This window comes from Anolis sagrei, chromosome 4, assembly GCF_037176765.1.
Source record: "Anolis sagrei isolate rAnoSag1 chromosome 4, rAnoSag1.mat, whole genome shotgun sequence".
Classification (NCBI taxonomy): Eukaryota; Metazoa; Chordata; class Lepidosauria; order Squamata; family Dactyloidae; genus Anolis; species Anolis sagrei.
In genome coordinates, this window is record NC_090024.1 from 212,269,218 (window position 1) to 212,292,966 (window position 23,749).

At 40.5% G+C, this 23,749-nt stretch overlaps 1 protein-coding gene across 1 annotated transcript; it reads right to left on the minus strand.

Moving 5' to 3' along the window:
* Positions 1 to 11,068: 11,068 nt before the first annotated feature.
* On the minus strand, positions 11,069 to 19,964 carry LOC132773217 (uncharacterized). The gene is made up of 3 exons (XM_060772269.2): positions 19,926 to 19,964; positions 15,291 to 16,108; positions 11,069 to 12,671 (listed from the first exon to the last, which is right to left on the minus strand). Exons 2-3 carry the CDS (start codon positions 16,087 to 16,089, stop codon positions 12,076 to 12,078), a joined length of 1,395 nt encoding a protein of 464 aa, XP_060628252.2. The 5' UTR covers positions 16,090 to 16,108; positions 19,926 to 19,964; the 3' UTR covers positions 11,069 to 12,075.
* Positions 19,965 to 23,749: the final 3,785 nt, after the last annotated feature.

A 23,749-nucleotide genomic window follows, 5' to 3' on the forward strand; every position in this document is an offset into this window, starting at 1 on the left:
ATTCCTGTTGTCCACCCCAGTCTGCAATCATAAGATGTCACATACAATGAATGGCTTTACCTCAGGCTTACCTGACCAGCTGTCCCCTGCCAACTCCCCTTTCTCCCTCCTAAAGTTTTATATACTGAATCAAAATGCAAGGCAGCTTTTAGAGCTTTACAAAACACCACCTGTTTTTGCAAGATCTAAGCCTTATACTGCTAATACTATTTTATGGCCTCCTAGCTGCCTTGTCTTCATTAAATTGGGATGTTATTCAAGTCATTCTGCCATAATCATCCTTTGAAAAGACACGGTGGAGTTATTTGCTTGGTTCGTCAGGTTGATGTTTGAAGAGTTCTTGTTACTTTTGTTTATAAAAGCCACACCATTTGCCACTTTCAGCTTTACATGGAAAATAGCTGCTCAAGTAAGTCTGATGTAAAGCCATAAATCTGTCAGGCACTGTGCTTGTCGGTCCCTTCTCTGGAATCAGTGAGGCAGAATCTTCTGCTTGCAAGCACCAATTTGGAATCTGTTTTGCATAACCTCATTGTTTTTCCTGTCTTTCTCTGACAGATTCAGACACTTGGTTTTTTTTTTTCTTTTATGAAACCAGCATTTTCCTCTGAAACTAAAATTAGTAGTTATATACCTGATGGAGAGCTGGTGTGGTGTTTTGAACACTGGACTAGGAGACTGGGGTTCAAATTCCTACTCAGATATGGAAACCCATCAAGTTATCTTGGGAAATCACTCACTCTCAGGCTCAGAGGAAGGCAACGGCAAAACTCTGAATGACTACTGCCCTCACCTTAGGCTTGCCATTAGACTTGAAAGCTTGCAATACAAATAAGGCTCAACGCAGGTCTGGCATGGAATATATATTTAACAAAGGGTTTGGTATGGATCTTCATTGCAACTAAATGTAGGCGCAGAACTACATTTCAGGTACTGTGCCAGGATATTTAATTTTGCAGAGGGTTCCCACCTGCGTACTAATAGCAACTTGCCTTCATTGCTTTTGCTGCCATGATATAGAGAAGTAGGTAGATGTGATTCTAGGAGTTTTGACCAACTAAACTCAAAGTATGCTTACCAGTGGCTCATCTTTATTCTGGAGAGAGATAATAATGGGGTGCCACAGGGTTCTGTCCTGGCCTCATGCAGTTCATCATCTTAAATAAGTAACGGGATGATGGAATAGGAAGTATGCTTAACAAATCTGGAGATGACACCAAATTAGGAATGGTAGCTAATACCCCAGAGGCCAAGATCAAGATTCAAAATTGATCTTCAAAAACAGCTGTGCCAAAATTAAAATGGATTTAGGTAGGGAGAAAGGCACTACACTTAGGAAACAAAAACCAAACCAAACAAACAGAATGCAGATAAAGAATAGGTGACATCCAACTTGACAAAAATACAGTCAAAGAGAGCTTAGTAGACCAGCAGCTGAAGATGAGTCAACAGTGTGATGTGGCAGTTAAAAAAGCCAATGTGATTCTAGGCTGCTTCAATAGGATTATAGTGTCTAGATTGATGAAGTAATAGTCCCATTCTGTTCTGTGTTGGTCAGAGCTCACTTGGAATACTGTATCCAGTTCTGGGCAGTTTCTGAGAAGCTGGAACATGTCTGGAGCTCTTGAAGCCATGCCTTATGACGAACAGCTTAGGGAGCTGGGTATGTTAATCCTGGAGAACAGACAGTTAAGAGGTGACATAATAGCCATGTTTAAATATTTGGAAGAATGGCATGCTGAAGATGGAGCATTTTTGTTTTCTGTTGCACAAGAGACTAGGATAAAGAGCAATGGATTCAAACTACAGGAAACGAGATTCCACCTGAATTTTAGGAAGAACTTCCTAATGGTAGCAAGCTGCTCTAGAGTGGAATGTGCTGCCTCAAGAGTGTGGTGGAAACCTCTTCTTTGGAAGTTTTTTTTAAAAGGCTGGATGGTCCTCTGTCCAGAATGTGGGTAGGATTGAAGGGACCTGTAGGTCATCTTGAAAGGGAACTGTGAACCATCATTAATCTAGACACTTTTTTGTAACTTTCCCTAAGCCAAAGTTGGGGCCGGTAATTATATGATTGAAAAACAACATTAATTGTCCCTTCTCTTCCATTAGGCCAGTGAAATAACTGCTTCCTCGACATCAAGATGGCACAGAAAAGGAAAATATAAGATTCCACTTATGATCACTTCAGCCCCCATTCTCTCCAGGTACGGTGGATAGTAAATTAGTACATGTTGCATGATTTTGAGAGAAGCCCTCTCTCTCACTTAATTTTCAAGCAACTGTCTCTTGAAAGCACCTGACAAAACCCATTAAAATGAAATTAATTGACATGTGCTACTAGATGTTAAGTAAAGATTAATCCAACCCTGATGTTAATAGGATAGCTTTCTGCTTTTTTTTTCTTCCCCAGATGTAAATTTATTACTGTCAGTATTTCCATCTCAATCCTTTTTAGCAATATCAATTTCCTAGCTGTACCCATGGGATTTTAACATAATTATGATCAAAATTGTTTTAATACAATTTAAGCACAAGGGTTCTTCATATAATTATTCAATTTTGTTCCTTAGAGGTTTCTTGGAATTCCAACCAATGAACTTAGACATGAGAGACCTGCACACCTTCTGCTTATTTAATTGAAAGTTTACTCCTTGGCAAATGTGCACAGGATTGCAGTTTTAGGATCACACAGATCCTAGACTTGTTTTTCTGGAGGTTAGTCTCTTTAAATGCAGTGGGCTTTAGACCTACAATTCACAAAAAGCTTGGCCTCTCAATGAACATTGAAAAAACCAAAGTGCTCTTTCAACAGGCACCAGCCAATCCTTCTGCAGTGCAGCTTAATGGTGTAACGTTAGGAAATGTTGACTTTTTCAACTACCCTGACAACCTAATCTCCACAAAAATCAATATCAACATTGAACTACAACACCATCTCAGCTCTGTGAGTGCAGCATTCTTCTGAATAAAGCAGAGAGTGTTTGAGGATTGGGACATTCCTAGGGAGACCAAGATGCTTGTCCTCCCACCTTGTTTATTTATGCCAGTGAAATGTTGACCATTTACAGATGTCACATTCAACTCCTGGAACAATTTCATCAGCATTGCCTCTCAAAAGTCCTGTAAATCTCTTGGGAAAACAGGCAGACAAATGTCAGTGTGCTGGAAGAAGCAAAGACCACCAGCATTGAAGTAATGATCTTCCACCATCAACTCCACTGGATTGGCCACATTGTCCAAATGCCCAATCACCTCTCTGAAAGCAGCTACTCTACTCTCAATTGAAGAATGAGAAACAGAAGGTTGGTGGACAGGAAAAGAAATTTAAAGATGATCTTAAAGCCAACCTTAAAAATTTGTCAAGAGAAGAGCATGTCAAGCCAACCCTGACCGGGACCGCCTTTCATCTGGAAATGGACGTACTCACTGTGGAAGAACATGAAGGTCACAAATAGGTCTTCACAGTCACCTATGGACCCACTAACAAGACAGTGCATTTGGAAGACCATCCTTCTCAGACCTGAGTGATTGCCGTTGATGATAACTTCATCAACATATTTGCATCAAAGAGAACACACAGAAGAGCATGTTGGATATCTTATCAGAAAAGCCAGACTTGATCCTTAACAGCAGTGATATCATGAAATGGATAGAACCATGAGCAAAGCTTGTACAAATATAAACCTGATTGTTGTCAAAGCTGATAGTTTTCAACATGCTAGATTACGTGTACAACTGGGTCTAGGAAGCTAATAATCTATTGTGTAACAAAATTATTTTTATAGGGGAGATTAAACTCCTGTGGGGTGGGAACTCAGCCTCATTGTCATTGTCTGAACTAACTCGAACTTTGCCCAGCTCAGACATGAAAGCAGAGGATGGGCAGAGGAGAGACAATGAACATCACAATCCTACTGTAGCATGTCTTGAGGCTGATCATTTTGTGTTTGGGACCTCCTAGGGATTGCACATTGTTCAAAATGCCAAATAATGCAAAACAAAACAAAGGAATCTGGAAGTCGATTTCCACTTTTGACAAATGGAGTGTTTTAAAACATTGAGTGGATGGACTGCTTATCTATCTAAAAAGTATATTGTTGCTCTAGAGAATTCGATAAGAGGTTGTTCACTCTCTCGTCACTTTCTTTTTGGTCCCCAAAAGATATTTTGGGAAGTCTAAATGGTTGACAGTGACAAACACAGCATGTGGTTCTAAGGCTGGAGAAAAACAGATTTTTGATGTCAGATTGTAGTAGCATGCCTGCATAAACAATGCAAAAAAAGAGAGCTTAAGCTAGGAACGCATAGTACAGTGTTCCCTCACTTATGGTGACGTTCCAGGACCACCTGCAATAAGTGAAAAACTGCAAAATAGGGACGCCCCCTCCTCTTCCCTCCTCACCCTCTTTACCTTCCTCTTCCTCACTGCCTGGGCCTCTTGCCGCTGCTAGGGCCCTGTGACTGAGGAGGCACAGAGGTGTCGCGTGGCCCAAGCAGTGGCAAGAGACCCCGGCAGCGATGTGGAGAAAGAGAATGGGGCAAGGAGAGAAAGAGACCGCCCCCCTCACCATCTTTACCTTCCTCTTCTTCCTCCTCGTCGCCACTTGGGCCTCTTGCCACTGCTTAGACCCCTCAATTGAGGAAGCGGGGAAGGTGGCGCGGGGCCCAAGCAGCTGCAAGAGGGCCAGGTGGCGACGAGGAGGAACAAGTAGGTAAAGAGTGTGAGGGGGCAGCTCTTCTTCTCTCCTTGATACAGTCTTCCCTCATTACTTAAATTTAGTTTTTTTTTTTAAAAAAAAACATGAAATAGTGAGTCCGCGATAAGTGAATTGCGAAGTAATGAGGGAACACCGTATTATGTTCTAGCTGCATTTACTCCGTGCACTGCCTCCAAAAGGCAAAGTAAGCAGCAGCTGCCTTCAGCACCCCTGACTTGGCATAAGTGAACAGCACAACAGAGAAATGGGAAGAGCAAATAAATTTGTCTTAACATCTACCCTAGCATGTTTGAACTGTATGTCTGGCCACCAAAATGGAAATAATAAAAAGCATGATGTGAAAGGGAAAAAAAAATCCATGGACACATTTTGGAACCTTTCAGGTAGCTTCTAGAAGGTTTCAAATGTCTTTGTTTACACATGCAATGCTTTCCTGAACTTTTTGATATATTTCACATCTTTATATTGGCTTTCTTCAAATTTAAAAAAGTTTGTTGAAATTTATTGATTTGTTCTTCTTTTCTGTGGTACAGAAATCCATCTATTCCTAATATTTCCATTTTTTTTTACTCCGATACCAAATAAAGAAGTATTGAGCAGGTACATATATACATCTAATAATTTTGGCCAGTGGTTCTCAAACATTGGTCCTCCCAGACAATTTGGACTTTAGCTCCCAGAATTTCCTGAGCATTGTTCAAATGAGCTGAGACCTCTGGAATTCAAAATTGTGGGAAGAACAATGACTAAGAACCACTGGTTGGTACCTGACATTTTGAAATCGAATAGACAACTTTTACAATGTGCCGAAGGTCAACAGAATATACAATATTGGAAGAATTGAAAATCTTGTGTAAAATGAAGATTTTTCTTCTCGCTCCTCCAGTAGTATAGTAGCAGGGAAAAAAAACCTAGCACTTCCTATATTTCTTCCTCATATAACCAGTTCCCTGCTGCTACTGAAATCTTACAAAAACTTCTACCACTTGACACAGATGAAAGAGACACAAAATAAGCAAAATGGAATTGTAATCTGTGCGGGAACAAAAATGGTTCTTACTGAATTATATTTTAAAGGTTGCATCTATTTGAATCTGTAAAAGAGGAATTCAGGCCATATTACCATCATTACACCCCTTGTTAATACAAATTAATTTGAGTCAATTTCCCAATGAACAACTATGAGATTGCATTTTAAATCTAATAAGCAGTTTCAATTTGGGTTCCTTTAACATATTGTGTGCAAGCAATTGCCCAGCAGTTATTGGAAAAGATATACATCTACTGTAATTCACACCTGTGACCCAAATACAAGCCTGGAAAAATTGCAGTTCTGTAAAGTTTAATGGAGATTTCTGGACCATTTAGAAAATGAGACTTAAACTGGTGCATGCATTTCTTCTGTCACTGCATCAAATAAAAAGTACAAAACTGTTGTGTATTCAGTTTCAAAACAATTTTCTCCTTCTCATTTCCTACAATGACATGCTTTAAGTGGTTCACCTAAGACAGTAAACTTTGTGCAGCACAATTCTAAGTCTGCTTACTCAATAGGAAGTTTATTTGAGTTTAAAAATATTTAAACAATAGCTTTTGGAATGATAGCCCATACACATAGACCTTAAGAAACTATCATCATCCCTTTGACTCATCTTTCACTAGCCAAACACTAATGGTTGGGTATGCATGTAAAAATGGCAAGACCTTTAAAATAATAAGAAATATAAACCTGATATATCACATTACAGTATATAGATTGCAGTTACAATTCAGCATTTGAGCAGTTACAACATACTAGGCTTTTCAGTCATAAAGTGCCTGTGTATTTAAGTACTGTATGCCTTCAAAACACACAAGGAGTCCTATCCATCATTTCTGCCATTCTTTTCTGAACCCACACCAATGTTTAATGGCATTCTGACACTATCAGTGATGCTTCCTTTGCTCTCTCTGATTGTATCTATTGCACAGTAATAACAGTTTGGTGCCGCTTTAACAGACATTATTCAATCTGATGAAACTATGAAAGGTATACTGTGATGAACTGAGATTTTTCTGTTAGAAGTTCTAGTCACTCCCTGGACAGAAAAGTCAAAATCTTGTTGGGGCATGATGCTATTATACGTACATAGAAGTGGTTGCACAAGAGATTTCTAAGAGGTTGTATAAATGCAGTCCCTCCTATACGTGGCCATTCCACAAGCACATACACACAGCTCCCCTTCACTTGATGAGTGGAGAGTTACTGGACTATCACACAATGGGTGAGCTCATAGCTTTGGTATCCATTGCACAATGGTTTGGTCAAACTCTTGGCCAGAATTAAGTTTTGCACCAAACTGCACATCTTAGGACTTTGTTGAACAGAGCTATGCCAATTATAAAGGTATAACCCTGCTAAAGCTGTGTAGAACAGAGACAGAAGAGAATCACCACCATTCTCATGAACAACAATGCTGAAGGATTTCCTGAGGTTTATAGAAGCATGGGGAAAAAAAAGCTAGAATCTGAATGCTAGCATAATATTGTTATAGTAGCATATGTACTTTGATGTTGTGCAAGGAGATATGCATATCTCCCTGCGCATTGTCATCATGCCTCATGAACAACACGGGGGGGGGGGGGGGACAGGCACATTTAGATGTAGCTCTTTTCTTGGCTACTGATTTGGAAAAGGACTGCACTTGAGTACCTTGCATATGTCTGAGTACAGCCTCATGCCCTGTGAAATTGAGAATGGAGCAGTGCCCAGAAAACCCATTGCAGAGGCAAGGAGACCATCTCTGTCATCAATGGTTTAAATATGCTAGTGGAGCCATTCCTCCTCCTAATCCCACAAGACTTTTCTTTAAGATTAAATGGCTGCTTCAGTGGAACATAATGACCCCAAACAGGAGTGATTTAACACAGACAACCTCTGCCCTTATGGATGCCATCAGACTATGACTGTTATATTGATACTGCAGCATGGGGCAGATGGGTACTGATGATCTCTTGAGGTCCACCACCTGACTATCCTGATTGAAGGGATCATCGTAGTAGTGCTTTCAGAGTCTGATGTACAATCAAAGGACAAGATAAGTAGAAAGCTCTATGAACTGTTGCCTAAATTGCTCAGAGCTGAAAAGTATATGATAAAAAAACTGCAGAGATAGAACGCTGCATATGGAATTTGAAATAATCAAAATCTTTGCATGTAGGGCTTTCCTTTTCTACAATATGCATTCCAAATGAAAGTGGGAATTACACAGAGGTTCCAGCAGCCCAAAATAGTACTGGTAAGGAATGTTGGCGGTTGTTGTCTAAGAGCATCTAGAGCAGTGGTTCTTAACCTGTGGGACCCACAGTTTAAGAACCACTGATTTAGAGAGACACATGATTCCCACTTCTACTTTATAGTAAGTACAAATATCGCTATTGGATTGTGTTCAGGTTTTATTATGCTGACTTAAGGACACCACCCAAATTAACACTGATAAATATATGGGAAATGGGTTCTCAGCAAGATCTGGAAATAGTGAGGTCAACTGTCTGTAGGGTCAATTTTTGCCTGGAAGTTAAGAGCCTCTTCTGGGACACCCTTTTCAACTTAGTACCTTGTAGTGATGATATCTGAAACCAGGACTACATACCAGCACCATTTATATTCCAATGTTGTCTATTAAGACATAAAACAGGATTAGGGCTGGTCTGAGTTCCTCTACAGAGGTAGAGAAGATCGGGATATAAAAGTTTTAAATAAATAAATGTAAATAAATAGGGCGACTTTGGCCCTCAGGATCCAGCTGCAGCACATATTATTCTCACAGTCCCTTATTATTGCAAAGATTCTGGGAATTAAAGTTCAAAACATCCATACAAAAGACTTCGTATCAGAACTGATGTCCTTCAAAAAATATTTATATGTCCAACTCAATTCTAACTTCCCCAGAAATATAAAATAATCACTTTTAAAAACAATAACAACCAAACTAAACCGACTCTGAGATTTCTTTTTTTTACTTTAGTAAAATGGAAACCAAACCCTATAATGAATGTCAGAAATAAAGAATTACTAACTCTTCCACTGCTAGACCTTGACATCATTAATTGGAGCTGATTGTCATTAAGTTCCGAACAAACAAAAAGAAGTGCTTCTTCAAATGCATCAACTCATGAAGCTATTACAACATATTGTGCTGGATACTAGTTTGAGTGGCTCCAAAAGACAAATTCATGTAGGTTGATTGCTAAATCAGTTATTAATGCAGATAGTTAATTAGCATATAAAGGTTAGAGCCTAACGATCTCAGAAGAGTAGATACAAAGTTGATTACCACTCTCAGATCTTCTCTTTGTGTTGCCCAGAACTATGAGGTTGGGCATTGGTTGCAAGGGTCCAGGAGACAAGAAAATACCTGTCCTAAAGAGCAGGTATCCTACTGGTGCACTATGATAATGGTTTCACTTTCTCCAGTCTGGTTTTTCCTTGCCACTGTTCCTTGAAGGAGCCCCCAGTGGCGCAATGGGTTAAACCCTTGTGCAGGCAGGACTGCTGATCTAAAGGTCAATGGTTCGAATTCAGGGAGCGGGGTGAGCTCCCGTCTGTCAGCTCTAGTTTCTCATGTGGGAAAATGAGAGAAGCCTCCAGATGTCTCCTGAGAAACGTTCTTGCAGACGGCCAATTCTCACACTAGAACAGACTTGCAGTTTCTCAAGGCGCTCCTGACACAAAGAAACAAACAAACAAACAAAAAAAAAAAACCTGTTCCTTGCAACAGTGACAAGGAAAAACAGCCAAACCTTTCTGGTTTCAAGCAGCTTGTTATTCTAGTGCAAGTGTATCAAACTCATTTTCACTGAGGGTCTCATCAGCCTTATGGTTACCTTTAAAAGGAACACTCAATGGACAGAGAATCTGTGGATAGAGCAGTGGTTCTCAACCTGTGGTCCGTGAACCATCAGTGGTCAGCAAGAACAAAATATGGTTTGCGGACTCACCATTACACCGTTGCCTCAAAACCATGCAGCAACGAGAGCGACTGGTCTCGCGAAACCCTCTTATAGTGCTGAGGCAATGTGGATGTCAGGAAAGGAGAGGCTGAATACCCACAAAAGATTTCTACTACTACATTAGAACTAGATTGTTGAATATGGTTTTCTGTGGGCGAGCAGATGGTGACAACTGGATGGCATATGTTATGTATCAGAAACTAGAGCTTATGTGGTCGATCCGATGCAATTTTCTGAATCAGTGCCACAAATAACCAAACTGAATCTAAAGTTGACCAAAAACTGATTTATAACCCTTTTGATATTAATGTTGGAGGATGGTCCCTGGTCAAAGTGATCCCTGGTCAAAAAAATGTTGGGAACACCTGATATAGAGGGATAACTATATTTTTTTTACATAGGTTTTTCTTACATAGTGGTTGGTACTCTCTAGTTTTTACCCAATTTGGGTCCCCAGATGTTACTGAACAAAACTTTCAATCATTGTTATTATTCACCATGCAGTCTGGGGATAATGGGAATGACAACCTAACAGTAGTTGTAGCTCTGAGGATGGGAAAACGTTAAAGGGCATTTTAAAATCAGATATGATTTCCACAAGCCTTGTATCTAAATTTAAACCTCACTATCCTGACTAAAGAAAACAAAATGCAACCTTCCAGATGTTCCTGTATCACAACTCCCACCAGCTCTAGTCATGATGTGTAATGATGAAGAATACAGGATCTGTAGTCAGCATCTGGAGGGCTACATAAAATAACATGGAAGGTTGCATCCAGCCTGTGGGCCTTGAGTTTCACAGACACGTTCTAGTACTTTACTTGCCATCCTGGCTACTGTACATGCAGACTTTTTCCTACTGTTGCCATTGTCTGAACAGCTGTAGTTTTATCAGCACAATTATTCCAGTGTACTGCACAGAAAAATGATGGTTTACCCCCCCCCCCAAAAAAAAAAATGCTGACTGAGGCTGATGGGACCTGGAAACAATATGATCTGGAGGGCTGTAGGTCTCCTGTACCTGAAACCATTCTTAGTCTCTTCACCAAGACTGCACAGAAACTTTATGAGTGAAGAAGAGTTATCTGAAACTATATGGTCTTGCTGTGCTTCATTAACCAACCAAATCGGCCCTATTCCATCTACACAACTAAAGGAACATACAGTAGCTTGTTTGCCTAACTCCCCAAGTTATGCATCAACACCACAAAACAAAAAATTGGATTTTATTCTATAGAGTCTACTATCACCTTAGAAGTTTTTTTTTTAAATTCCGGAGACTAACTTGTCTTGCCAATTAAATGTCGTAACTTAGTCTGGCACATGGTTTCAATCACATGAGAGAGGAGAATAGTCCATTATTAGTGGTCCATCTTATTGATTTAATAATATAATTTTATATAGAAAACCCCTTTCCCATCAAAAGGGGTTATCTACTTTTATCTTTTGCATCCATTTAGTACGCACAATAATTTACAATCATTTCAATTATTACTTGTCAAAATCAATGTTTGAGGTCATTAGTAGTACATATTTGGAGTTAAAAATTAATTCTGGCCTAGGGAGCCTTGCCAACTTCACCAGTGAGTTCCTGAGAGGGGATACTGACTCTACATCCTTCATGTCCCAAGTTAATATCAATTCTATGCTGACAATGTGATGGCAGTAATGTTCAGTCAGAGCCAAAGTCTACAAATGTCAAGGGACTTGATACTCTTCGAGGAAGTATGCATAGGACTGCAGCTCAAAATGCTTAATTAAGCAGCAAAGTATGTAACAAACAATAAAGTAATGGAATGTCAGTGAACTGTATGATGATATAATCCTGGGTAAAAGTAAAATCCCCCCCATGAAACCCACTCACTGCGCTTTATGTCTTTGTAAATGAATTTATGTCTGCAGGAATTAGAATTGTGCAGCTGCACAATGTCCTTATCTAGTAGGGGGCTTCTACATTACTATGCAGCAGAGTCAGCAAAGGGTCGGATATTGCACAATGCACATCAGTGCTTAATGTGCACCACAAACTGAGGGACACATTGATGCACATTATGCATTGCACCACAGTCTCAGGGTGTGTTGGCCATTCTTACTGGTGTCCTGTTAAGACAATACTGCAATTCAGTAAAGGGATTTTCTCAGTGCTTTTGCTAGGTAGCTAGGTATACATAAAATTACATGACATAACAGGTCATATAGGATAGCAGTGTTAAAATCTAGATATAAAGCTTTAAAACAATTAACAAAAGAGGTCTGTTAAATGCTCCACCTTCCTTACTTCTCCCCTCCTGAGTTTTTTTTATAACATGAATTTCACCCCATAAAAGCTAATGCACAAGTCTGAGGGGTTGCTGCACAGATTATGCTAGTCTTCTTCTTTTTTAATTTTCTTTGCCTGGGGCTGACATTCCTCAGCCTCAGAGTGAGCTGAAGATCCTGATGGCTTGGGATCACCAGAGTGGCATGGTGCCAAAGAGTTTAGGGAATTGTGTAGCCCTGTTGGCAGTGATGGAAGCAGTACAGAGGTACTTGGAGAAGAAAGAGTAGGATGTTCCTGGGAAACTAAGGGCGCTGAAAGAGCAGGTACTCGAGTGGCAAACAACTGTGCCAGGTTTTCCAAGGCAGCAGTTTGCCTGTCCATGGCATCTGCAATTCTTCTGGTAGACGTCTCCATCAGAGAGACAAGTTTATCTATGTTTTTTGTAGCCTGGTCCACATGGCTTGCCAGGACGGCAAACTCCTTCTTGTGGTCATTACTTTCCCTGGTTTGTGCAAGCTCGGATGTCTCCTTGTGTTTCGAATGCAAATTAGACAGAGCATTCACTAGTCTGTCACCCACTTGTGATATGGCATCCACAATGTCTGAGGTAGCTTCAGCTTGTTTCCTCTGCTTCCTACTCCAATGGTTGCTCATACTGTCAGCATCATTTAGGGTTCCCCTGGGGAAAGAGCTGGACGGGCCTGTAATGAATATAGAACAAGTTAATACAACCACAGTATATTGACAGGACCTCACAGCACACCCAATGCTAAAAAGAACAAAAGGCATTTCATACTTCATTATTAATTTCAGCTGAATTTTTTTACAATGATGAGACAACCACTGAGCATGTGTGGAACCCCTACCTTTCGGCACTGAATAATTTTAAAGCTTTATATGGCTCAGATCTAGGTTATATGTAGCACCACAATTTCTCAAAATAACCAGTCTCTGAAAGCTTCACTAAGGACCCCTTTTCCAGTCCTACCTTCTTCCCAGATCTGTCTGGTGGGAACACAGGGGAAAGCCTTCTCAGTGATTGCTGCCAGGCTTTGAGGTTAGAATGGCTCCATTCTGTGGCAGCCAAATAATTCTGTATGCATTCAATATGCAAAATTGTAATGCTTTATCAGTCTCAGAAGAAGGCAAAGGGACATGCCCTCTGAACAACACTTACCAAGAGAACCCCATGACAGGTTCACCTTAGGGTTGTTTGTTGAAAGTTGGAAAGAGCTTGAAGGCACACAGCAACAACAAGGTTAACTTCTACATTACTTAAGCCCTTGGAGTTCAGCATATTCTGTCTATAGCAAATTGAAGTATTGTGGGAAACTTCATTCTCTTCAAGTCACTGAGGAAGACCTGTTGGAATGACCCCACATTCCTAGGAGTAGCTATATTTCTGCTCTTCAGAAATACATGTCTTTTGGACCCTATTCATATGGATGTTATGGCTTGAGCTTTTTGGGGGGAATTCCATATCTGGTTTTAAGACTATTTATCAGTACCGAAGCTGCTTTGTTTTATCATTACATATTATTTATTTATTTCATTTACTTATACCCCGCCCTTCTCACCCCGGGGGTGTATATATATATATTTATATATATTTATATATATATTTACAAGTATCTTAGACTGCCAGCAGGGTTGGCATGACTTTTTGTTTTGCCACTTCTTGTTTGGAAACCACCCTGAGTCCCACTGGAGAGATAGGGCGGGATATAAATAAAGTAGTAGTAGTAGTAGTAGTAGTAGTTATTATTATTATTATTATTATTATTATTATTATTATGATGAATGTATTTCTATATAAATGTAATACTCGTTTGTGGGATGCACACAATTCAAAAACCACTGGACAAAATGACACTAAATTTGGCCACAGGACACCTACTAACCCAAGAAGTGACCATCACTAAAAAAAAAATCACCAAAAACAGTGAAAAAAACTAAAAAAGGTAGAAAATGACACAGCATATGTATGCAAACAAATACCATAGCCCCACCTCCTCCTGCATGAGGACCCAGCAAGTGTGAGAGGCACTGCTGACCATCCTCCCTCTTCTGGTCAGACCAGGACCTGGGAACGGATGGCACAATGGTAGGTCTGGCTAGGGGGGAGCTGCCAGGGATGGAAAGAAAGAGGGAGGGAAGGAAGGAGAGAAGGAAAGAAGGCGAAAAAGAGGGAGAGAAGCAAAGAAGGAAAGAGAGAAGGAAGGATGGAAGCAAAGGAAGGAAAGGAAGGAAGGAAAGAAAGAGGTAGAGAAGGAAGAAAGGAGAGAAAGAAAAATGCGAAAGAAAAAGGGATGGGAAGGAAGGAAAGAGGTAGAGAATGAAGGAAGGAGATAAAGAAAGAAAAAAAAGGGAAGGAATGAAAGAGGGAGGGAGAGAAAGAGGGAGGGAAGGTTGGCCACAGCAACGCATGGTGGGTACAGCTAGTATTTATTTATTTATTTATTTCGCACATTTTTACCCCGCCCTTCTCAACCCCCAAGGGGGGACTCAGGGTGGAGTATCCTTATAAATTGTTCTAGTCATTTCTATTATATTGCCTATAGGCTCCTGCTATTTTGTGTCCCCTGTATTTCTCACAGTATTATTTATTGTGTTATTAACGAATATTGCTAAAACTGTACACTGCTGAGTCCCCTTCAGGGTGAGATAGAGTGGGATAGAAATATAGTAAATAAACAAACAAACAAACAAATAAATATTAACACTGTTTTCCCCCTTTGGTTTTTTTACTGATGTCCCACCAGCACAAGGACTCATGAAATGAAGAACCAAACATCCATCGAATTAACACGTAGCCTCAATTGCATTGCTAGAAAACTGTGGGCTGGCATCCTGTGAGTGAATAACGGGATGAATTAAGTCCAATTAATTAAACTAAATTGATTAAATTAAGTACATTGTAACCCATGTTTTGGGTCACTGCCGAATTCTGTTCCAATCATGCAACAACTAAAATTTCCTCAACCCCACCCTCTCCACATGGCAATCACCAAGATGTTCATTTCTGCATCTGTGGAGCATTGGGGAAACATCAGAGACGCATCCAGCTATCTTCCTTTAGCTAAATGCACACCTTTGAGATGTCTGGCAAGTCTCTGATGATCATATTAATTGTGTGCATTTAGCTAAAAGAAAATAGTTGGTCATATCTCTTATTAATCTGTCACCTTTACTAGCATGGAAACGACCATTATGGGAAAAGGTGGCTTTGCACACTGAGAAGGTGGCTTTTTGGGGAGCTGAACTGGGAAATGCATTCAATGTGCTGGAAAAACTCTCCTGAATCATGTGCAAAAACTTACCTGAATTAGCAGAATGGCTCTCCCCTCTACTGTTGTGAAAATGGGGTGAAGCTACATCACCTGCCAGAATGCCATCTTCTCCATGATGTTCCCACTCATCACTTGGAGACTGTGCATTCACCAAATCGGAATCCATCCGTGCATCTTGAAAATAGCCATTGGATTCATCTGTAGGTTCTGGAATGGATGCGTCGTCATCATCAGAAACAAGGACAACACTTAGCTTCTCACTCTTCTCCTGCCCCAGCCCCAGTTTTTGTGCTTCTCGATTCCTCCGATCTATGGAGAGGGAAACTTTGGATACCACAAGGCCCTTGTGCATGCACAGAAAACTGTTCAAGGCATCATAGAAGGGCAGGGCACGTTGACCACTCACAGAGGAATTATTTCCACAAACAATAGCCTTGTATCCTCGCCGAAGTTCTTTGGCACGTAAACGGCACTGCTTCATATCCCGGTCATAGCCATATTCTCGCATCCTATCAGAGATCCACTCATACTGAGCTTCATTGCGAAAATTTGTGGCCAGTGAGGCTTGGACTTGGTCATCACCCCAGATCTCAATAAATGTTCGGATTTCTTCATCAGGCCAGTAAGGATTTCGATGACGGACACTCTTCCTAGGAGCGAATGGCTGGATGTTCATATTCTCTGTTGGCAATTGCTGTTGGTCACGAAGCAATGACTTTGAACTTCTAGATGGAGGACGTTTTGTTGATGAAAAGAATCTGGATCGGAGGCTGTTCAGTTCTTCCAAGTTATTCTGTAGATTTCTTAAGAGGTCATCATTGCTTGCCATTCTTTTCTTAATGCTTTTGCTGCCAAAAAGAACAAACAATATAGAATCTCACAGGTACATTTTCCCTTTAAGCAGTTTTTCTAACCTCCATTGGGTTCTTTTCTAACTGGTCCTGATCACATTAACCAGGGATGAAAAATGTGTGAGCCTACAGATGTTACTGGGCCACAATTCCCACGATCCTTGTTTACTGCCTAGCACTAACTGGAGCTGCAGTCCAACACTATCTGCAAGTCTGTATGTTTCCCATATGCAAAATAAACAATTCAGTTTAGTTAGCAACACTGACTGGTTCACATATTCCGTATCCCTAGAAATGAGTGAACATCTTTTAAATGAAGTACCTTCTCAGTTGAATTTCTCTACTGAATCTATCAAAGAAAATTCCTCTCTGTGCATAAGCAAGTGTCTAATCTTCTTCTCTGTATGGCTAGTTGTGTGATAGATCTCCATCACTTATTCCCAGATGTGTAGTTACATAGGCCACTCTACCTCAAACGTCTATAATCCATACAGACATACTCAAAAGTACATACCACTGAATTTGTTTACATTTATTTGGGGTAATTCTCAAGGAGATAGCCATGCTGATCTCTTTTCACAATGGGAAAAAGAAGTATTTAGGAAGCATATTCAGGAATAGTCATATTGATTATACAGCAAAATACATCACATCAAAATCCAAAAAATCCCCCCAAACCACTAGTTTTACTGGGCCAACTAATATGAACAAAATAAATCATGCAAGCCTGTTTTGTGGATTTTCCAGCACATTTAAAACTAATAGATCGATTTTAGCAGGAGTGTTTATGCTTCCTCAGGTATTAGTAGGAAGCAGATATTGGTCATAAGCATTGCTTCACTAAAAGCCGATGTGGCTGTATTCCTGGGCAGAATGGAATAAGCATGCATAGGTCTATAGCCCTTGCAGTATTCTGTAAACTGGAAATAAAATAGAGGCATCTCATTTTGAGTATCAGAGTTCTGTGGAAGGTCCTGGATGTGATCATAAGAGCACTTACTTAGAAATAGGAATGGAATGGAGCCATAGGAATGCCATAGGAATGGAACAACGGAAATGATACCGAATTGTGGGATTGATGATGAGACGACACGGAATGGCTTTGTAGAATTTGGATGTTTTGATGAGATGTTTTTTGATAGTGATGTATTGTGGATTATTTTACACTATGTTTTGCATTTTGCACCTGTTTCTTTTTTCTATGTTGTACACCGCAGTGAGTCGCCCTAAAGGGCTGAGAATTGCAGTATATAAGCGAAGTAAATAAATAAATAAATAAATAAATTAGAAATACAATGGGTCCTTGGTATCCACTGGGTTTTGGTTCCAAGATCTCTTGTGGATCCCAAAATCATTGCATGCCCCCCTTATATAAAATGACATAGTAAATTGTGTCTCTTATATCAAATGGCAAAAATCAAGATTTGCTTTTGGAATTAAAAAAAATCAAGCCATGGATGATTGAATCTCTGGATGTAAAATCCATGGATACTGGTAAATGCCAGTTGCATAACTATAATATGTATCCACATGTAAAAACACACAAAAATACACAAATGCTGCATTTCCAAGTCAAGGTTCAATAAACAAAAACAGTTTATAAAAACGAAGGTGTCAGTTACTGCAAACTTATTTTAGGTGAAAAAATGACATTATTAAAATTCTGTCTAGGGAATTTTTAAAAAAGTCTTTTTTAAAAATAACAATAACTGATGAGGCATGTCTATGATCTACCTGTTACTGGTTAGGCTGAGGAATATGTGTTTCTCCAAACATATGTTTCTTGTAGCTCCCATCAGCCCTATCCAGTGATGAGATGATAGGAGTTGTGGCCCAACTGTATTTGGATGGATGATGTGGAAAATCACAAGACCAAATTGTTCTCCATATAACCTTCCTATAAATAGAAAGCCAGATGCAACAAGGCATTTTGTCCATCATTCTGCCCACAAATATGTGCCAATCTATGAGAAGGACCCCTGGTGACGCAGCGGGTTAAACCGCTGCACTTGCTAATGAAAAGGTCAGTGGTTTGAATCCGGGGAGTGGGGTGACCTCCCACTGTTAAGCCAGCTTCTGCCAACCTAGCAGTTTGAAAACACACAAATATGAGTAGGTCAATGGGTACTGCTTCTGCGGGGAGGTAACGGTGCTCTATGCAGTTATGCTGGATACAAGACCTTGGAGGTATCTACGGACAACACCAGCTCTTCGGTTTAGAAATGGAGATGAGTACTACCCCCCAGAATTGGACACAATTAGACTTAATGTCAGGGGTAACCTTTACCTTTTATAAGAAGGGTAAGAAAGCAACTGCAGTTTTTTGTTTCTGCTCTTCAACAACTGATAGTGGATGGAGATATTGCCTACAGTGCAGGACGAGATGGTGGTGATGGGTTACAGAATCTCCCAATTTTGATTACAGTAGGACCTCTCTATTTTGGGGGTTAGAAGTATATGACCCCTGCAAAAATAGTGACTAATACAATAGTAGGACCTCTCTATTGTGGGGGTTAGACGTATATGACCCTTGCAAAAATAGTGACTAATACAATAGTAGGACCTCTCTATTGTGGGGGTTAGATGTATGTGACCCCTACAAAAATAGTGACTAATACAATAGTAGGACCTCTCTATTGTGGGGGTTAGATGTATATGACCCCTGCAAAAATAGTGACTAATACAATAGTAGGACCTCTCTATTGTGGGGGTTAGATGTATATGACCCCTGCAAAAATAGTGACTGATACAATAATTTTGCTACAGATTTCTAAGTCCTCCCAAATGACTCTATCATCAACTTATGCCAGAAGGACCTAAAGATTCCCAGAAAGAACATATTAATCACATCTGCAAAATTGAAGCCCACAAATGTGGAGGGCCAACTATATAGGTAGAGTGAAGAAATACTTCTTTTCCTCGCTCCTTAATATTGTGCCCTTTAAAAAAAATTAGTGAGAAAAATAAACATATAACTCAACCAACAAAACAAAATCTACAAGTAAACACACACCATTGTAAAGCATTAATATATAATTAATCAATATTGTGCCCTTTGTCTTTTGGGATCTTTTTCACATCCCCAAAATATAATAATATAAAATATAATAATTATCGCTATAATAATAATAATAATAATCTTTTAACTGCTGCCTAAAAAAAGAAGGAAAAGCGATAGTAAAACCATAATAAACCAAGTCCCTAACAAGTACGCCTCCTTCCAAAGCAAGCACGCGTGGCTTTCAGGGATGCATCTACACAGCTGAATTAATACAGTTTGACATCTCCTGAAATGCTGTGGCTGGATGCAATGGAATACTTGGGAGCTGTAGTTTGTTGAGGCACCAGCACACTCTGGCAGATTAAAGGCCAAGGACCTTGTCAAACTACAACTCCCATGGTGCCATCCAAAACACCAGGCTGGTGACACCATAGCATTGAACCATGGCAATTAAAGTAATGTCAAACTGTGTTAGATTTACAGTGTAGATTCAGTCTCATTCTGAACAGGAGAGAGGGAAGATGGCAGACTCTCCCCACTAAACTCCAGTTGCAGCTTCCAAAAGAAGATCTGTGGTTTTTAGAAATGTCATAAATAAAAGTATCTCTAAGGCTAACTCTGGGGTGCAGCCTGGTTTTTCCTGCCCCCTCTCTTTCCCCCAAAAGTCCTCCCTCCCAACAAGGCGCCCACTCTCAGAGGCACCTTTGGGTGCTCTGCAAGGCCTCCGTAACCATGGCAACATCGACCAGCCTCCCCATCCTCTTCCTTAAAACCTTCCGCTTCTCCCCGACCCACACAGTCGCACACACTTACTTGCAAGTTCCCGGCTCGCTCGTGGGCAGGCAGGCCGGCTCCGATTGGACCGGCGGCTTGACGAGCGCGCCTCCCGCCCAATCAGGGGCCGCCTCCAGGAGGCAGGACGAAGCGGAGGAAGAAGGCGGGAGGGCAAGGGGAGCGAGCGCTCAATCAGGAAGGTGGGGAGGGGCAAGAGTCGAGCCGGTGAGTGACAGTCGGCACCACGAATCAGAGCGCCGGGAATGGAAAAGGGAGGGGTAGGGAGTTGATGAGGGAGGGGGAGGAAAAAAGATGCAAAGAGGTTGAGCTTTAGGAAGGCTGGGCTCAACTATCCACTAGAATGGATGCACCACTTTATTTAGAAACTGGGTGCCTCATAGACTTACATTAGACACAATGCAGTCTAACTTGGGGCTTTTGAATATGAGATGGAAACACACATGTCATACACTCTTTATGTTTTGCGAGTTGTGGCTCAGCTGGTTGGGAGTCAGCTGCATTAAAATCACTACTGACTAAGAGGTCATGAATTTGAAGCCAACCTGGGTCAGAGTGAGCTTCCGGCCATTTGTCCAGCTTGCTGTCAACCTTTGCAGCCCAAAAGACAGTTGCTTCTGTCAAGTAGGAAATTTAGGTACCGCTTATGTGGGGAGTCAAATTTAATTAATTTACAATTTGATAAAACTTTCTAGCAGGGTGCAAAAAGAATGAGGAAGTACTCCATTATTGTCACAAGTGGATGTTGAAGTGACAGCTCCCCCGGTGGCCGGAATTCAAAAAGCATACCCTCATGAAGCTGGAAAGTTAAATGGCCTCTGTGTCTCTATATATGTTGTGTGTCTATGGCATTGAATGTTTGCCATGTATATGTGCATTGTGATCCGCCCTGAGTCCTCTGTGGGGAATATAAATGCTATAAATAAATAAATAAAGAAATAAGCAATAATAAATTTTGCAAATGACAATGTTTGGGTGATTTGCTACCCTTGGAATATGTTTACTCCGTATGGTTTGTGAATGTAGGTGGACATGGGAAGAATTTTTAGATTTTTTTAAAGGAGGAAAACCAACAAACAGAGGAGTAGAAAGCAATGTGTGCCCTGACAGTTGCCAACCTTTGAGTTAGCTGCACAACAGGCTAGCTAACAGGACCAGCTAACACCTCCCAACAAAGGATTCCCCCAGGCAGCAACCAGCCAAGCTTTGGAGCTGCAAGGCCATTAAATGCTAATCAAGATGGCCATTTGCAACATTCACACTTGCCTCAAGCAGACAAGAGTTCTTCCACGCTGTGTAGTTTCCAACAGACCTCTCAACCTCTGAGGATGCCTGCTATAGATGTGGGCGAAATGCCAGGAGATAATGCTTCTGGAACATGGCCATACAATCTAAATAACTCACAGCAACCCAGATTACAAATAAGCATCAATTAAAATTGTGACATTTTAAATGAAACATTAAGTTCATTTTAGTGAATTTAGTCCACATATTTTTTTTAGTTATGTAAATTTCTACTTCAAACATGCATTACATCCAGAATGATTGGCTAGTAATTTGGTTATCAAAGCACATGTATAGTTTTCTATTGACTAAATAGGTGAATTTGGGGAAATACTGTACTATGTATGAAGGACAAATCTAGCATTGCATTAAGGTCGCATTAAACTAGCAACTGCAAAACAATATGGACTGTAAATATAAGATAGAGCCTTCTCAGTGGCTGCTTCTAGACAGTGGACCTCTCTCCCACAAGAAGTCTGGTTAGTCCTCTCTAAGCTCTCCTTTCACTGACAGGTTATAAGCTGACTTTTATGTGACAAGGCACTGTATAGAGAGCTCCTTTTCTCCTAAAAGGTGGCAATACTTGCAGCAAATAAAGCTTTCCTCTCTGCATGCCTTGCGTCTGCAGATTCACGTCTGGCTGAGCTGTTTGAAGTGCTGAGAGGCTTGACCCAGGTTCCCTCCCCTCTGAACCCTTTCTAGAACCTTCAGTAGGCCACTGTGGTGCTTTTAATAACCATTTTGTTGATAAAATCTCTCGCATAAGAACTGTCTTAGATGTTGCCATTGGAGCAGAAGCCAACAACAAGGTGTCTAGTAACTCTGTGATTGGGATTACACTGGATCAGTTTCAATTGGTGAATACAGTTGATGTGGACAAGCTGCTGAGACAAATAAGGAGGGCAATCTGCTTTCTTGATCCCTGTCCCTCTTGGCTGGTCATCCAGGGAGGAGATGCAATTTAATCTCAAATATAAGAAATTATTAATGCATCCCTCATGGAGGGGGATTTTCCACCCTGTTTAAAAGAAGCAGTAGTTAGACTGCTGCTAAAAAAAGCCCTCCCTGGATCCCCTGGACCTTAATAATCCCCTGGACCTTAATTAGACAGACCAGTGTCTAATCCCCTTTTTTGGGCAAGCTGATTGAGAAGGTAGTTACAACAACAATATTTTATTATGGTCTAAAGACCCTTATTGTACCATAGGCAGTTGCCCTCCAACTCCACGCGGTCTTGGATGACACATACTTCCTTGACCCATTTCAAACCAGCTTCAGAGCAGGATGCAGAGTTGAGACCGCTGTGGTCACCTTTGTGGATGATATCCATCTCAACGACGACAGGGGGAGTGTGCCCCTGTTGGTGCTTCTAGACCGCTGAGCAGCCTTCGATACTGTCAAACATGGTATCATTCTGGAATGCCTGGAGGGGTTAGGAATTGGAGGTATTGTGCTGCAATAGTTCCTGACGTACCTTTCAAACAAGTTCCAGATGGTGGTAGTCGGGGATAGCTGCTCCTCTAAAAAGGAGCTGCTATATGGGATCCCACAAGGTGTTATTCTATCCCCGGTGCTCTTAATATTTCCATGAAGCTGCTTGGAGAGATCATCCATAGGCATGGGGCATATTTGCTGATGACACCCAAATATATTTCTCCATGCCTTCCAAAACAGCTTCAGCTAAACATAGTGTGTCTCCTTTGAATGAATGACTGGAGGAGGTAATGGGCTGGATGAGGAAAAACTACATTTGGAAGACATCTCTTCTGGTCAGCCTACCCAGACAGTTTTGAATGTGAATTTAAACCCATGTTGTTTGATGTCTGTTTTGTGTTCTTTAATATGTATTTTATAGAAATGCAGTTTTCATGTGGATCTTTTATAGAAATTTGTATATTTGTAGAATGTTTGCAATGTTCGTGTTTTTTGTGTGTGTTGTAACCCGCCTTGAGCGTGGGGAAAGGCAGGTGAGAAATATAATAATAATAATAATAAAAATAATAATAATAATAAAACTTTCAAAAATGTAAGTCACCTTGGCAAGAGAAAAATCAGATAGAAATGGAATAAATAAAAATCAGTGAATGCACACTCCAATTCCACTTTAGGAGTTTTAGTTATTCAGTGGGGAATAATTTACTGGAGGGTGAAGATTGTCCTTCAACATTCTTCAAAAATCACTGGTGCTTTTGAGTTAGCAATATTTTTCAAATGTGTGCTTTCTGGTAGTATGACATTGTATTTTTAAAATGAAGTCTTTTAATATGTTTGAGGAATTGGTGTCACACACAGTAACCCTAGGAACGGGCTTGCTGAAGCTGCAAACAAATTTACCTGTCAGCGACAGCTTTTGCTCGGTGCCACAAAATTACACGCTTGCTTCCTAATTTTTTATTGTAGTTTATGACACATTGATATGGAGGTTGGTGATAGGAAAATCACATCATTCCATAAAACCTGCTGTTTGGAATAAATGCTTCAATATGCTTCAGTTGAAAGCAAAGGCAAACCTGGTGCTGGTTTCTAGCCAGCATATTTTGGAAGTCAATGATGATACAATT